General features: G+C 36.2%; 2 protein-coding genes across 7 annotated transcripts; both read left to right on the plus strand.

The window, feature by feature from the left end:
* Window positions 1–6,541, plus strand: LOC137734055 (cysteine protease ATG4). 5 transcript variants are annotated; one of them, XM_068473310.2, is made up of 9 exons: window positions 1–143; window positions 1,021–1,530; window positions 1,612–1,697; window positions 2,017–2,082; window positions 2,221–2,600; window positions 3,120–3,258; window positions 5,817–5,872; window positions 5,942–6,012; window positions 6,110–6,541. In XM_068473310.2, the coding sequence occupies exons 2-9, from the start codon at window positions 1,071–1,073 to the stop codon at window positions 6,325–6,327; spliced, it is 1,476 nt and encodes a 491-aa protein (XP_068329411.2). In that variant the 5' UTR covers window positions 1–143; window positions 1,021–1,070; the 3' UTR covers window positions 6,328–6,541. The 5 variants fall into 5 exon arrangements, with proteins under 5 accessions (XP_068329411.2, XP_088553340.1, XP_068329415.2 ...); XM_088697214.1 differs by having other exon boundaries at window positions 2,305–2,600; XM_068473314.2 differs by having other exon boundaries at window positions 2,017–2,067.
* Window positions 6,542–10,173: 3,632 nt separating this feature from the next.
* LOC137733642 (cysteine protease ATG4) lies at window positions 10,174–17,125 on the plus strand. 2 transcript variants are annotated; one of them, XM_068472780.2, is made up of 9 exons: window positions 10,174–10,530; window positions 11,388–11,897; window positions 11,979–12,064; window positions 12,379–12,429; window positions 12,582–12,961; window positions 13,480–13,618; window positions 16,298–16,353; window positions 16,423–16,493; window positions 16,581–17,125. In XM_068472780.2, exons 2-9 carry the CDS (start codon window positions 11,438–11,440, stop codon window positions 16,799–16,801), a joined length of 1,464 nt encoding a protein of 487 aa, XP_068328881.1. In that variant the 5' UTR covers window positions 10,174–10,530; window positions 11,388–11,437; the 3' UTR covers window positions 16,802–17,125. The 2 variants fall into 2 exon arrangements, with proteins under 2 accessions (XP_068328881.1, XP_088553341.1); XM_088697215.1 differs by having other exon boundaries at window positions 10,235–10,549.
* Window positions 17,126–17,339: the final 214 nt, after the last annotated feature.

Here is a 17,339-nt window from a genome sequence, read left to right on the forward strand (position 1 = left end):
CAAATCGCTGGTGGAAGATTTTAGCCAATCGTCATCTCCGGAGGAACTGGTGCTACAGAAGAGAGAGAGAGAGATGGGTGGAGCCCAGGCGATGAAGAGGATACCTCGCATCAAGTTTCCTCAGAGACACCCCAAATCTTCTGGTCCGTCTCTCTTTTCCTTTTCTCAAACCATTGTTTCGATTTTCATCTTTAATAAATTTAATTATTTATGCATGTTCGTATTTTTTTGAATTTAAGCTGTATTTATGCTCCAATTTAATGGGTTTCTCTTGAATGTCCCAAATTTTTGTTCTTTTCTTGTAAATTTAGAAATCTATCCTTCTCTGTATTTAAATTGAAGCATAGATTAGAATTGTGATGTCATAAAAAACCGCCTAATTTTGTAAACTACAGTGTGATTTCAATTGGATGGTTTGTTAAGATTGGCTGGCTCGATTTTTCGATTGAATTTTCCACTTGTTTGAGCTTGAGTTCATGAAACAGTTCAGATTGGCTGCATCGGGCTGGGTGGCTGGCTGGAGATGGCCAGCACGCTGGCCTGATTTGGTGGTTTTGGCCCGGTGGGACCTACAAGCCCTTTGGCCTAGCCCTTGGTTGGAGACAGTTTTTGTGTCATTTCGAGCTAATTTCGAGCTAATGTATGCATGCAAGTACGTATGTTTTTAATCTTACCTATTGATTTGAGGTTGAGAAATTGATTGATTGGTCGGCAATTCCATCCTTTGTTGTTTCCTTAATCTCGATTGATCAATTACTGGTTTGCATGATTAATTGCAAATTAATTATACTTGCTTGCTTCCTCTGTGTCTTTTTCCTAGGCTATATTGATGGATTCTTTGACATTCTCGCCTACAATTGAATACTTCAATTTGAGGATTGAAAAATTCCGCCTTAGTTCTTGAATAATATTATTACACATAACTTGCCGTAAACACGCTTCTTTATTTATTCATTTTGGTTTTCTTTGGAACTTGCTGCTTCTTTTACCGCTGGACTGAGATGGATGCTTAAAACTCAGGTTGCTTGTGCGAGCAAGTTTAGCATTATATGATGCTTCATGACTAGCTGATGAAGGGTTTTTGTGAGACGGCTGTTGCGTCGAAATGTTCTTCTAAAAGTTCAACAGATTCAACAGATAGAGGTTCATCGTCTGCTTGTTCAGATTCAGGATCTAGGGACAGTAAGCACGATAAGGCATCCCTGTGGTCAAACTTCTTTGCGTCTGCTTTCTCAATCTTCGAAACACATAGTGAGTCATCAATTACTGAAAAGAAGGAAAGTCACTCTAGAAACAATGGATGGACAGCAGCTGTGAGGAAAGCTGTGACTATTGGATCTATGAGGAGAATTCACGAGCGTGTACTTGGATCCAGAAGGACTGGAATTTCTTCTGCTAGTGACATATGGCTTCTTGGTGTGTGCTATAAGGTCTCACAAGATGATTCCTCTGGAGATGCACCTATTGATAATGGATTAGGAGCATTTGAACAGGATTTCTCATCAAGAATTTTGATGACATATCGTAAAGGTTTGGCTTGCAAACACCATTTTTAACTTTAGCACTTATGACTTTGTGGATAAAAATCAACATGTACATATTTATTTCTAGGATTTGAGGCTATTGGAGATTCAAAGTACACTAGTGATGTAAATTGGGGTTGCATGCTTCGGAGTAGTCAGATGCTTGTAGCCCAGGTATGGTACAGTGTTTTATCCATTTTGGGTTCTTGCATTCTTATGTGGTTAATAACTGGTACATGTGTGAATGTTATTGTTAAGGTTTCTTGATCATGGCTTCGGTCCTTGCAATTAGATAACTTTTTGGTGTCTTCATAGATGCTTTACTTATAGGGGGATTGTGCTTGCTGATTTTTTGTGTGCCTTTATTTTTTATTTTGTGGACATCTTGTCCACTTTTTTTGTAATTTTGTTGTCATATGCAATAATATTTTGTTTCTTCTTCTTCTTAAAAAAAAAAAAAAAAGTAGTGAATGACTAGAGTATATTTTTACAGGCGATGCTTTTCCATAGATTGGGAAGATCTTGGAGAAGGCCCTTGCACAAGGTAAAGTTGGGTGAGGTAGGATTGTTTTTTCTGTGATATAGTTTTGCCTTAAAATATTTGCAGTTCACATCTTACCCCTTTACATATATTTTCTTAAATCACATTCAGGAATCTGATTGGTCATACATGTTTTTTTATACCTCTGTTATGCAGCCTTTAGATGAAGCATATATTGAGATCTTGTATCATTTTGGTGATTCCGAAACATCAACTTTCTCCATCCACAATCTTCTTCAGGCTGGAAAGGCTTATGAACTCGCTGCCGGATCATGGGTTGGCCCATATGCCATGTGCCGCACTTGGGAGACTCTAGTACGATGTAGGAGAGAAGTAACTGACCTTGATGATCAGCCACTTCCAATGGCTGTTTATATTGTTTCCGGGGACGAAGATGGGGAGCGAGGTGGAGCCCCAGTAGTCTGCATTGAAGATGCTTCTAGACACTGTTTGGAGTTCTCAAGAGGCCAAGTTGATTGGACGCCTATTCTTTTATTGGTTCCTTTGGTTCTTGGACTTGAAAAAGTCAACCCCAGGTGCTTCTTTTATTTATAGTATACGGATGATTATGATTGATATATGCTGAGTTGCTGACGCGGGAGATATTTGGTCATTTTATTTGTTGTCTAGCAATTTGAGTTAGTGTTATTTAGCTTTTGTTGTTTCCTTTTTCTTACGTTGTTAGATTAAGAATTTAGGAAGTCCTTTCCCAAAACTGTAAGCTTAAATGTCTCACCGAACCATAAAGTTAACTTGGAGCCTAGATGACATAGGGAATTATAAAATTAGTGAAATTCATAACTCCAAACATCTAAATTTTAGACCATTTATGTTACTTAAATGGGATCATTAATTGATTATCAGGTGCTGCTTTAGGATAGTTTAGAGTTGTATTACAAAGTAAGAGGTTTATGATGGATTTTATTTTTCATTCTTTTTCCTAAGGGTTGTACCATTTTGTTGGTGGACCTTTGGTTCACTAATTTTTGTTTTGTGATTATAAGCTCTTTAATAAAATATTGTTTCTGATAAAATAAAATAAAAATTATAATCAGGTACATTCCATCGTTGCGGGCGACATTCACCTTTCCCCAAAGTCTTGGCATCATGGGTGGAAAACCTGGTGCATCAACTTACATTATTGGTGTGCAGGATGAAAAAGCACTTTACCTTGATCCCCATGAAGTTCAGCCGGTATGGAATTTCTTTTTAAATACTTCTCATTCAGATATCTTTGTATGTTTTCAACCAAAATAAAAGCTAATAATCTGAAAATCTGCATTGTTCAACGAGCAAATTGTCCTTCAAATGGCAAAGAAGTTGTATGGCTTATGTGAAACAAATACTCTGATGAATTTTGAATAAATCTCATACTAAAGACGTATAGGTTAGGATGGACTAGTGTCTAGTCATAATTTGGGTGACATCCAGTTGTCTCCCATTCCAAATGCACTCATGGTTGTCGTTTTCTTTGATTGTGGATTTTCTAGAACTAACTGTGGAGAGTAATGCTGCTAAACTCTATGGCAATTGCATCAGCTTGGAAAATCTGTATTATTGATTCAATTTGTGTAGGTGACTAGAGCTCCTCATGAGGTGTGGACTGTATGAATCCTTTGTTGTATTCCACTCAATCGAGGACTATCGCCTCACTCAAGTTTGCAAATTCATGTCCGTCCGCCCACACAATACTTTTGGGCTTCCTCTTCTGCCAATATTCTCTATTTGAATAAAGTCACTCGTATACCAAGCATTTTTATGTTGTTGTACATGTCTAAATCGAGCAAACCACCTTAGTGTGCTTGGTTGAAGATCATGTTCTCTATTATCTGGCATAATATCTGATGCAGTAGCAACACCTTGGTTAAGAAAGCCCAAGTCCAAACACAAGTCTGTTTTCCCAAATTGTTCTCTGTTTCTCAGTGTAATTCTGTTTCCTAAACTTTTTACTAGCTGAAGGCCAGCATCAACATGGCATATGTTGTCTTACAACAGATTGGTAAATAGAGCTTATTCATCCTCCGTTCTTTCAAATGTGTTTTTTTTCTTCAAGTACAGTAATATCAAAGCAAGACATTCATCTACGGTTGAGGGTTTGTCTAAAGGTTGTGTGGGCAATAAGAAGGCGCTCAATGAGTTGATTGGGAAACAGCTTAAACATATTGTTGCTTCGGTTAGGGAAGATGCGAATGGGCAAAATGCAAACGTGGATTCTCGTTCGTCAGTGTCTAGACAAGAACCTAGGGAATTTGCGGTAGAGAATGGTTTATGTGGGATGCAGATTAAATAGGAACCAAGATGAATTGCAGAATAATTCAAGCTTTGAAACTCTGCATGCATTCTGTCCGCATCTTAGAAAATTGAAAATAGTATAAAAATCAGCATGAATCAAGTTAATTTCAATTCTTCATTATGTTCCCAAAATAAAAATTTATAAAATTAGGATGTTTTAGTGACTGATCAGACTTCTCCAATTAGGGGTTTTGCCCAAATTCAATGTAAGACTCAAGTGTCTATCATGTATATAGGTTGTTTTAGTGACTGAAGAGATTAGGGTGGTGTTCAAATTTGAATACGAGTCTTAAATCGGCATGAAACAAGTTAATTTCAATGTCAATATTATATTCCTAAAGTAGACTCGTATGGTTTAGGATTTTGTTCAAATTCTAGTGTAGGTCTTTAAGTTCCAGGTGTGAAAGCTTTGGGAGACTGTCAGATTTTGGGCTACTACAGGCATCAGTAATGGCTGTCTACATGATGTGTTCTTTCTTGGGGACTTTTGTGATTGGAAAGCTGCAATAGTCTAATTTCTACGAGTTGATCTTGTAGCTGTTATTTATCCTACGGGATTTATAAGCCATTTCATGCCTCATATTATTGTTCTCTTAATTCAGATGCCATTTCTGTCTTATATGAGTTTTTATCTTCTAGTATTATTGGAATATTCCCTTCAAGTTATTCCTAAGAAGAAACAACTCTACCATCCAAATTGTTCCTTTCTTTTTCTCTTGTTGTATGTTGAAGTTTCTGTCCAATAAACTCAGTCTATCTAGAGTTTGTTTCACCGGTATAGAGTCTAGCAAACAAGCTTTTGCTTGATTTGCCTCCTAACACCATGCCTATCTAGAATTCTCTTTTTACCCGTGAAAGTTCCTGTATTCCAGGTCTTCAAAAATATTCTACTTTCCTGGACTAGTCTCTTTACCTGCAAGATGTCTGTTAAATTCTATGTCTACACAACACAATTGGTGCCACTGTGGTGCTTCCGGGAACACCTTAGACAACCACTCCCTCTTTTTCACTACACTTGGATGTGATGCAGCGCATCACTAGTAGGAAATGTTCCACTCATCTCATAGATCCAGTTCGTCTATAATCCAGTGTATGAAATTTCAAATTTACCCTTTTGACATTAAATGAGTTGAATAATAGACTGTAAAGTGATGGAAATATAATAGGTAAAATGTACTTAACAGTTTCAAGTTCCCCCACTTTTCTCGCTCACTACTATCTGCAATGACTTCATCTAACACATGTTGGCCCCACATTTATCTGGGATTTGGACTGGCTGTGGTATATGGTACCACATGAAGCATATGGAGTGATAATTATTAATTACATTGGAATGTTCTTGTTACAGGGGTTTTTATTTGTTCTTATTTAGGTTGGATACTTGTGATAATGTTTTGAATTATTACATTAGCTGTCCTATTGTTCATGGCAGACTGGTTTTTTGTCGTTGGTTGTGCCAGGTAATCAATATCAGAAGGGATGATTTGGAGGCTGATACTTTATCCTACCACTGCAAGTAAGATTCTTTAAGACTACCTGTCTTCATTGAATTGGGTGTTTAATACTAACTACTGGTAATTTGCAGTGTTATACGGCACATTCCCCTTGAATTGATTGATCCATCCTTGGCGATTGGATTTTATTGTCGTGACAGAGGTTTGCTGGTCACTCTGCTGAATTCGTATTTTTGCAAACGTTGGTTTATGTACTTTTAGTTAAGTTGATGTACTTAGTATTGTTTCATGGCTGGCAGATGATCTTAATGATTTTTGTTTTCGAGCCTCCAAGCTGGCAGATGAATCAAATGGTGCTCCACTGTTTACTGTGACTCAGACACATAGTTTTCCCAGGCCGGTTAACCACAGTGATGCGTTGGGTGATGGTGCAGTAGAAAACGATGATTCATTTTCTGTTCTGCCCATGAGCGATGCAGATGGAAGTGCACAAGAAGATGACTGGCAACTCCTATGATGACTATTTACTGGGTATGAAATGAATATGGGTGTTCGACAACGTTGTACATTGTGGGTGATTTTGGGCTGTCGTGGTTGTATCCGAGCACTTTTGGTTGGCATTTGGATTGCGTGCTTTATTCCTGGAGTTGGGGTGAATTGGACATTTGCGAAGAAAAAAAATTATGATTCTTATGACTTTAAATTATTATCAATCCCAAAGTTTTTAGCTAGCCTTTTTATTTAGAGTAAATTATGGCAATGGTTTATTAACTTTAACTCAATTGGAGCAATGATCCCTCAACTAAAAATCCATTACCATTAGTCTCTTGACTCATCAAAACTTGCAGTTATGATCTCTTAACTAAAAATTCATTGTCATTGGTCCCTCAACTTTAACTCAACTAGAGAAATGGTTTGTCAATTTTAACTTAAGTGGAGCAATGGTCTCTTAATTTTAACTCAATTGTAGCAATGATTTTTTTAACATAACTCATTTTGACAAAATTCTGACGAAGTTGACAAAAAAGATCATAACTACATGTTTTGATGAGTTGAGAGACTCTAATTGTAGCAATGGCTCTTTCAACATAATTTATTTTGACAAAATGCTAACGAAGTTGACAAAAAGGACCATAACTACACATTTTAATGAATTTTTAGTTGAGAGACTATTGTTCTAATTTAATTATAGTTGAGAGACTATTACTACAATTTACTTTTTTATTTATGATAAGAGAAATGCTACCTACATTTCCCACTTACCTTTTTCTATTTACTTTTTTTTTTATTCAACTTTTGACATGTGACTCTACTACTACTACGGAAAATGATTATAGCTGGATCATTTTCCTATAAATCATAGAAATCTTGTGATTATGACCGTTTATCGTATATCATGGAATTAGAAATCATTTCAAAATTAAAAATAAATAGTGCTTAACAAAAACTGATTGTACAATGAACGATCACGATCACGAAATTCCTACAACAATGATCCGCCGAGGATCCTTTCCCTGCTACTATTACATCAAACTATCGGGAAAAGCTTGGTCAACCATCGTTGAATCTAATCCAACGCTGCAGAAAAATAAGCCATTCAATATTACCTTCATTTTTTCTCTCTTTCCTCACATCTTTGCCCTGTCGAAAATCGATGAACGACAACCAACAAAGAATGACGAATGAAGGAGACCGACAAGCGATGGTGATTGACGGAGAAGACGAACGTCGTGTCCAAGATTTCTTTATTTACTGCTATCCAAATCTAGCTATGTTAACAACGGAGCTTGTTGAATGTGGCGGCAATGGTCATCAACAGCTCGAATCTAGCGATGGCATTGAGAGACAGACGTGGAGAGAGATGCGTTGAGGAAAGAGAGTATAACTGTTTTAAGTAAAAAAAATATTAAAACAAAAACGCTTTTATTTCTCCACCCTTGGATTTTTATCCAAGGCTGTTGACCAAGATTTCCCTGGACTTTGCGTTCCAGGTGAACGGGATTGTCAAATCCAAATTACCTATTTGATTCATAAATTTCAGTAAGTTTTTTTTGAACCAAAATGGTCCCTGAAATTTGCATAACTTCTCATTTTGGTCCTTGAGATTTGAAATCAATAGAAGTGATCCTGAGATTGTCCACCATTAATCATTTTGGTCATTTGGTGAAAAATTATGTTAAGTAAGATTCAAAATGACAAAAAATATCATCAATTTAATAAACAATAGGACAAATGATTTGACAAAATTTGAGGGTATTTTTGTCATTTTATCCTTATTCAATAGAGATATTTTAGAGAATGACCAAAATGATTGATGGTTGATAAATTCAGGGATCAATTCTACCGATTTCAAATCCCAAGGACCAAAATGAGGAGTTATGCAAATCTCAGAGACCATTTTGGCTAAAAAGCCATTTCAATATTTGTTATAAAGAAAATTGTAGCAATGGTCTTTCAATTTTAACTCAATCAGAGCGATGGTCACTCAACTAAAAATCTATAATCATTGATCCTTTAACTCATCCAATCGTGCAACTATGATACTTTTATTCAACTCTGTCAAAATGAGTCACGTTGGAATGACTATTGCAATAATTGAGTTAAAGTTAAGAGACCATTTCTCCAATTGGATTAAACTTGAGCGACTATTTCTCCAATTGTATTAAAATTGAAGGACCATTGTTACAATTTTTCTCATTTTGTTTTCCATATTTGCATCTTGATTTAGTCTCATATGCATGGCATGTGGCTCATTTTGATTGAAGTTCTAACGAAGTTAACGAAAAAGACCATAACTGCACGTTTTGATAAGTTAAGGAACTATTGGTCACAAATTTTTTGTTGAATGATCATTGCTACAATATCTTCGTTCTTATAATATTGTGTTGATCAATTTCTTCGATCACAACGCCATATCTCAATCTTTTCAACGGGGTAAATGTTTTTATTTATATAATGATATATTTACATCGAGATGGTGGGAGAATAAATTGGTTGCAGACTCACCATTCTCGAAATTCAAACCTAAGAGTCTGCACTTAAATTAAGAGGAATACGACTAGACCATAGTACTAAGTGATAATGGAGTGAATGTTTCCTTTCAAGGATGATATGTTGCACATAAAAAAATACACAGTTCAGATAGTTGAAATTCAATGTCGAGGGCCCTACATAGTCTTTATCTCTTTTTTGTGGGGATCTGTAACACCAATTTTTTTTACACAAGTTTTGTCACATGTTTTTGTAGGGCCAACTTTTTAATGTATTTCAATGATCTATCTCTTAAGTATTTCTCAAAGATCATGTCTACAAAAAATCATCTAAATCTTAAATCATATGACCGTTGGATTAAGGATTTAGAGTTATTTCGTAGAATTATATTCGTCCATTTTCTTAACTACAAATAAATAACTTATGGGGGCAGATCCGTGACACCACTTCTTTTACACAATTTTTATACACGTTTTTGTGGGGCCCACTACATAATGTAATTTTAACAACTCAAACCTTTTATCTTTTAGAACATCATTCATGCATCATCCTTGCAAAAAATTAGACAAATCCAAGACTACTAAGACACTCATTTGGAGTGAAGAAAATGGAGGAATATGGTTCTATAAAAAAGAGGAGTTTTAGCTGATCGAACTCTCGAAACTCTAAACGTTTAATTCAACGGTCATATACCATGAATTTATCCTATATATATATATATATATATATATATATATATGTCTTCAGGCGAATTTGGTGTTTTTTAAGCCATTTTTGTAGCAATGGGTTATACTGTGATTTTAGAATAATAAGTAAAAGAGAAGTGTTCGGTAAATTGTATTTTTAGTAGTGTTGAGACTAAATAAAACCGTGTCACACTGTTTGATAAATTTTGATGTAAGACTTCAATGGATGTTTATAATGATTTAAATGGACATGATGTTAAAAATTTCATGCAATAAGACATTCATAGTGAGGTGAAAAATTGAGTTTGATTCCGAATTCATCATAAGCTAAGCTCTTGAGTTCTATACAATAAGGAGTAGGATTTTCTCCCCTTTTTTTTCCCTTCCTTTCTCTCTCCTCTTATTTAAATGGTCACGGTTAAACCACATCAACATCTTATATCATTAACACAATTTGACAAGAAAATAAAACCATGAATAAACTAAGAAAATACAAAGAAAAAACGACGTTATATGCCATGTTGAATCATCAAATAAAAAAAATAAAAAAAAAACTAAGGAAAAGGGTTTCAAAACTCTAAATTTTAACCAAAAATTATATAATAATTTTATTTAATGATAAGGATAAAAGAAAGAATAAAAAATAAAAAAAATAAAATCAGCCAATGCACTCCATTACATCTTTTGCAGTCACCCTCTCGCTTTTTGGATATTGGGAAGTTAAGGCCATCTCCAACCGAGTAAAGATTTTCTTTTTTCAAAAAATAAAAAATTCGTCCAAAAAAAAAATGTGAGCAAAGTTGAACTTGATTCCGTTTTGAACTTCCTATTTACGACCCGATAGAACCCGACCTTGATGACTAGCCCAACCCAGTTTGTGAAAGAGTGGATCGGGATTTAGATTGACGTTCCGACCCGGCAACCCGCACCCTTGAACAAACCCTTGACCTTTATAGTAACTTCTGTTCATCCCTGAGTTGTCAAACAAATCGCTGGTGGAAGATTTTAGCTCTTCTTTTCAATCGTCATCTCCAGAGGAACTGGTACACCCCAAATCTTGTGGTCCGTCTCTCTTTTCCTTTTCTCAAACCGATGTTTCGATTTTCATCTGTAATAAATTTGATTATTTATGCATGTTTGTGCTCCAATTTAATGGGTTTCTCTTGAATCTCCCAAATTTCTGTGCTTTTCTTGTAAATTTAGAAATCTATCCTTCTCTATATTTAAATTGAAGCATAGATAAGATTTGTGATATCATAAAAAACGCCTAATTTTGTAAACTACAGTGTGATTTCAATTTGATGGTTTGTTAAGATTGGCTGGCTCGATTTTTCGATTGAATTTTCTGCTTGTTTGAGCTTGAGTTCATGAAACAGTTCAGATTGGCTGCATCGGGCTGGCTGGCTGGAGATGGCCAGCCCGCTGGCCTGATTTAGTGGTTTTGGCCCCACCGGGCCCACAAGCCCTTTGGCCTAGCCCTTGGTTGGAGACGGTTTTCGTGTCATTTCGAGCTAATGTATGCATGCAAGTATGCAAATATGTTTTTAATCTTATGTAATGATTTGGGGTTGAGAAATTGATTGACTAGTCGGCAATTCCATCCTTTGTTGTTTCCTTAATCTCGATTGATCAATTGCTGGTTTGCATGATTAATTGCAAATTAATTTTACTTGTTTGCTTCCTCTGTGTCTTTTTCCTGGGCTATATGGATGGATTCTTTGACATTCTTGCCTACAATTGAATACTTCAATTTGAGGATTGAAAAATTCCGCCTTAGTTCTTGAATAATATTGTTACACATAACTTGCCATAAACACGCTTCTTTATTTATTCATTTTGGTTTTCTTTGGAACTTGCTGCTTCTTTTACCACTGGACTGAGATGGATGCTTAAAACTCAGGTTGCTTGTGTGAGCAAGTATAGCATTATATGATGCTTCATGACTAGCTGATGAAGGGTTTTTGTGAGACGGCTGTTGCGTCGAAATATTCTTCTAAAAGTTCAACAGATTCAACAGATAGAGGTTCATCGTCTGCTTGTTCAGATTCAGGATCTAGGGACAGTAAGCACAATAAGGCATCCCTGTGGACAAACTTCTTTGCGTCCGCTTTCTCAATCTTCGAAACACATAGTGAGTCATCAATTACTGAAAAGAAGGAAAGTCACTCTAGAAACAATGGATGGACAGCAGCTGTGAGGAAAGCTGTGACTAGTGGATCTATGAGGAGAATTCACGAGCGTGTACTTGGATCCAGCAGGACTGGAATTTCTTCTGCTAGTGACATATGGCTTCTTGGTGTGTGCTATAAGGTCTCACAAGATGATTCCTCCGGAGATGCACCTATTAATAATGGATTAGGAGCATTTGAACAGGATTTCTCATCAAAAATTTTGATGACATATCGTAAAGGTTTGGCTTGCAAACACCATTTTAAACTTTAGCAATTATGAGTTTGTGGATAAAAATCAACATGTATATATTTATTTCTAGGATTTGAGGCTATTGGAGATTCAAAGTACACTAGTGATGTAAATTGGGGTTGCATGCTTCGGAGTAGTCAGATGCTTGTAGCCCAGGTATGGTACAGTGTTTTATCCATTTTGGGTTCTTGCATTCTTACGTGGTTAATAACTGGTACATGTGTGAATGTTATTGTTAAGGTTTCTTGATCATGGCTTCGGTCTTTGCAATTAGATAACTTTTTGGTGTCTTCATAGATGCTTTACTTATAGGGGGATTGTGCTTCTTGATTTTCTGTGTGGCTTTATTTTTTATTTTGTGGACATCTTGTCCACTTTTTTTGTAATTTTGTTGTGATATGCAATAATATTTTGTTTCTTCTTCTTAAAAAAAATAAAAAGTAGTGAATGACTAGAGTATATTTTTACAGGCGTTGCTTTTCCATAGATTGGGAAGATCTTGGAGAAGGCCCTTGCACAAGGTAAGTTGGGTGAGGTAGGATTGTTTTTTCTGTGATATAGTTTTGCCTTAAAATGTTTGCAGCTCACATCTTACCCCTTTACATATATTTTCTTAAATCACATTCAGGAATCTGATTAGTCATACATGTTTTTTTATACCTCTGTTATGCAGCCTTTAGATGAAGCATATATTGAGATCTTGTATCATTTCGGTGATTCCGAAACATCAACTTTCTCCATCCACAATCTTCTTCAGGCTGGAAAGGCTTATGACCTCGCTGCCGGATCATGGGTTGGCCCATATGCCATGTGCCGCACTTGGGAGACTCTAGTACGATGTAGGAGAGAAGTAACTGACCTTGATGATCAGCCACTTCCAATGGCTGTTTATATTGTTTCCGGGGACGAAGATGGGGAGCGAGGTGGAGCCCCAGTAGTCTGCATTGAAGATGCTTCTAGACACTGTTTGGAGTTCTCAAGAGGCCAAGTTGATTGGACTCCTATTCTTTTATTGGTTCCTTTGGTTCTTGGACTTGAAAAAGTCAACCCCAGGTGTTTCTTTTATTTATAGTATACGGATGATTATGATTGGTATATGCTGAGTTGCTGACGTGGGAATATTTGGTCATTTTATTTGTTGTCTAGATATTTGAGTTAGTGTTATTTAGCTTTTGTTGTTTCCTTTTTCTTACGTTGTTAGATTAAGAATTTAGGAAGTCCTTTCCCAAAACTGTAAGCTTATATGTCTCACCGAACCATAAAGTTAACTTGGAGCCTAGATGACATGGAGAATGATAAAATTAGTGAAATTCATGACTCCAGACATCTAAATTTTAGACCATTTATGTTACTTAAATGGGACCATTAATTGATTATCAGGTGCTGCTTTAGGATAGTTTAGAGTTGTATTACAAAGTAAGAGGTTTATGATGGATTTTATTTTTCTTTCTTTTTTCCAAGGGTTGTACCATTTTGTTGGTGGACCTTTGGTTCACTAATTTTTGTTTTGTGATTATAAGCTCTTTAATAAAATATTGTTTCTGATAAAATAAAATAAAAATTATAATCAGGTACATTCCATCGTTGCGGGCGACATTTACCTTTCCCCAAAGTCTTGGCATCATGGGTGGAAAACCTGGTGCATCAACTTACATTATTGGTGTGCAGGATGAAAAAGCACTTTACCTTGATCCCCATGAAGTTCAGCCGGTATGGAATTTCTTTTTAAATACTTCTCATTCAGATATCTTTGTATTTTTTCAACCAAAATAAAAGCTAATAATCTGAAAATCTGCATTGTTCAACGAGCAAATTGTGTTTCAAATGGCAAAGTTGTATGGCTTATGTGAAACAAATACTCCTTGATGAATTTTGAATATATCTCATACTAAGGACATATAGGTTATAAGATAGACTAGTGTCTAGTTAGTGTCTAGTCATACTTTGGGTGACATCTAGGCTAGTGGCTAGTCATAATTTGGGTGACATCCAGTTGTCTCCCATAATCCCATTGCAAATGCACTCATGGTTGTCCTTTTCTTTGATTGTGGATTTTCTAGAACTAACTGTGGAGAGTAATGCTGCTAAACTCTATGCCAATTGCATCAGCTTGGAAAATCCGTATTATTGATTTAATTTGTGTAGGTGACTAGAGCTCCTCATGAGGTGTGGACTGTAAGAATCCTTTGCTGTATTCCACTCAATCGAGGACTTTGCCTCACTCAAGTTTGCAAATTCATGTCCGTCCGCCCACACAATACTTTTGGGCTTCCTCTTCTGCCAATATTCTCTATTTGAATATAGTCACTCATATACCAAGCATTTTTATGTTGTTGTACATGTCTAAATCGAGCAAACCACCTTAGTGTGCGTGGTTGAAGGTCATGTTCTCTATTTCTGGCATAATATCTGATGCAGTAGCAACACCTTGGTTAACAAAGCCCAAGTCCAAACACAAGTCTGTTTTCCCAAATTGAACAATAAGGCAGTTTCTGTCAAAAGAAAAATTCCCGTGGTTGTGTAAGAGTCGGGCAATACAAAGATTGAGCAAGTGAAGTTCTTATAGTAAAATAGGCTAAAGAGTGAAATGAAGTGTGATATTAGTCAATATATTTGGTGCTTTAATATCTCAACTACTTTCTCGTCTCTATCTTCCTTATTGTTCTCTGTTTCTCAGTGTAATTCTGTTTCCTAAACTTTTTACTATCTGAAGGCCAGCATCAACATGGCAATACGTTGTCTTACGTCAGATTGGTAAATAGAGCTTATTCATCCTCTGTTCTTTCAAATTTCTTTTATTTCTTCAAGTACAGTAATATCAAAGCAACACATTCATCTACGGTTGAGGGTTTGTCTAAAGGTTGTGTGGGCAATAAGAAGCCGCTCAATGAGTTGATTGGGAAACAGCTTAAACGTATTGTTGCTTCGGTTAGGGAAGATGTGAATGGGCAAAATGCAAACGTGGATTCTCGTTTGTCAGTGTCTAGACAAGAACCTAGGGAATTTGCAGTAGAGATTGGTTTATGTGGGATGCAGATTAAATAGGAACCAAGATGAATTGCAGAATAATTCAAGCTTTGAAACTCTGCATGCATTCTGTCCACATCTTAGAAAATTGAAAATAGTATAAAAATCAGCATGAATCAAGTTAATTTCAATTCTTCATTACGTTCCCAAAATAAAAATTTATAAAATTAGGATGTTTTAGTGACTGATCACACTTCTCCAATTTGGGGTTTTGCTCAAATTCAATGTAAGTCTCGAGTCTCTATCATGTATATAGGTTGTTTTAGCGACTGAAGAGATTGGTGGTGTTCAAATTTGAATGCGAGTCTTAAATTGGCATGAAACAAGTTAATTTCAATGTCAATATTATATTCCTAAAGCAGACTTGTATAGTTTAGGATTTTGTTCAAATTCTGGTGCAGGTCTTTAAGTTCCAGGTGTGAAAGCTTTGTGAGACTGTCAAATTTTGGGCTACCACAGGCATCAGTAATGGCTGTCTACATGATGTGTTCTTTTTTGGGGACTTTTCTGATTGGAAAGCTGTAATAGTCAAATTTCTATGAGTTGATCTTGTAGCTGTTATTTATCCACTGGATTTATAAGCCATTTCATGCCTCATATTACCGGTCTCTTAATCCAGATGCCATTTCTGTCTTCTATGAGTTTTTATCTTCTAGTATTATTGGATTTTCCCTTCAAGATATTCCTAGTAAGAAACAACTCTACTATCCAAATTGTTCCTTTGTTTTTCTCTTCTTGTATAGTGGAGTTTCTGTCCAATAAACTCAGTCTCTCTAGAGTTTGTTCCACCGGTATAGAGTCTAGCAAACAAGCTTTTGCTTGATTTGCCTCCTAACACCATGCCTATCTAGAATTCTCTTTTTACCCATGAAAGTCCCTGTATTCCAGGTCTCCAAAAATATTCTACTTTCCTGGACTAGTCTCTTTACCTGCAAGATGTCTGTTAAATTCTGTCTACTCAGCACAATTGGTGCCACTGTGGTGCTTCCGGGAACACCTTAGATAACCACTCCCTTTTCACTACACTTGGATGTGATGCAGCGCATCACTAGTAGGAAATGTTCCACTCATCTCATAGATCCAGTTCATCTATAATCCAGTGTATGAAATTTCAAATTTACCTGCAATGACTTCATCTAACACATGTTGGCCCCACATTTATCTGGGATTTGGAGGGGCTGTGGTATATGGTTCCACATGAAGCATATGGAGTGATAATTATTAATTACATTGGAATGTTCTTGTTACAGGGGTTCTTATTTGTTCTTATTTAGGTTGGATACTTGTGATAATGTTTTGAATTATTACATTAGCTGTCCTATTGTTCATGGCAGACTGGTTTTTTGTCGTTGGTTGTGCCAGGTAATCAATATAAGAAGGGATGATTTGGAGGCTGATACTTTATCTTACCACTGCAAGTAAGATTCTTTCAGACTAATTGTCTTCATTGAATTGTGTGTTTAATACTAACTACTGGTAATTTGCAGTGTTATACGGCACATTCCCCTTGATTTGATTGATCCATCCTTGGCGATTGGATTTTATTGTCGTGACAGAGGTTTGCTCTGAATTCATATTTTTGCAAACCTTGGTTTATGTACTTGTAGTGAAGTTGATGTACTTAGTATTGTTTCATTGGTGGCAGATGATTTTAATGATTTTTGTTTTCGAGCCTCCAAGCTGGCAGATGAATCAAATGGTGCTCCACTGTTTACTGTGACTCAGACACATAGTTTTCCCAGGCCGGTTAACCACAGTGATGCGTTGGGTGATAGTGGTGCAGTAGAAAACGATGATTCATTTTCTGTTCTGCCCATGAGCGATGCAGATGGAAGTGCACAAGAAGATGACTGGCAACTCCTATGATGACTATTTACTAGGTATGAAATGAATATGGGTGTTCGACAACGTTGTACATTGTGGGCGGTTTTGGGCTGTCGTGGTTGTATCCGAGCACTTCTGGTTGGCATTTGGATTGCGTGCTTTATTCCTGGAGTTGGGGTGAAATTGACATTTGTGAAGAAAAAAAATTATGATTATGTTATAAATAGACAAAACTTAGAGAAATAACCTTTGCTAAGGACAGAAACGAAGCGAGTGCGAAATATCACACTGTTTTTGTTTTGTAACTATAACACAAATGATTGCAGATAAAAGAGGAGAGGAGGGAAATTGATATTATTGCTTTCAGTGATTTTCTCATTTTCAGTTACTATACCTTAATCACCTGCAAAGTGCTTGATTTATAAAGCCACATCCGTAGGTTTACAGTGAATGAAACATAAACAACACTATTAGGCATGTGAGAAAGTTAATGTTGGCATGTGGGCATACATTTCCACTGTTTACAACACTCCTCTTTGGATGCTCACAAATCAACATTAGTTGTCTCGTTAAAATCTTG

The sequence above is a fragment of the Pyrus communis genome, chromosome 7 (assembly GCF_041283825.1).
Source record: "Pyrus communis isolate YQ-2024b chromosome 7, ASM4128382v1, whole genome shotgun sequence".
NCBI classification, from domain to species: domain Eukaryota; kingdom Viridiplantae; phylum Streptophyta; class Magnoliopsida; order Rosales; family Rosaceae; genus Pyrus; species Pyrus communis.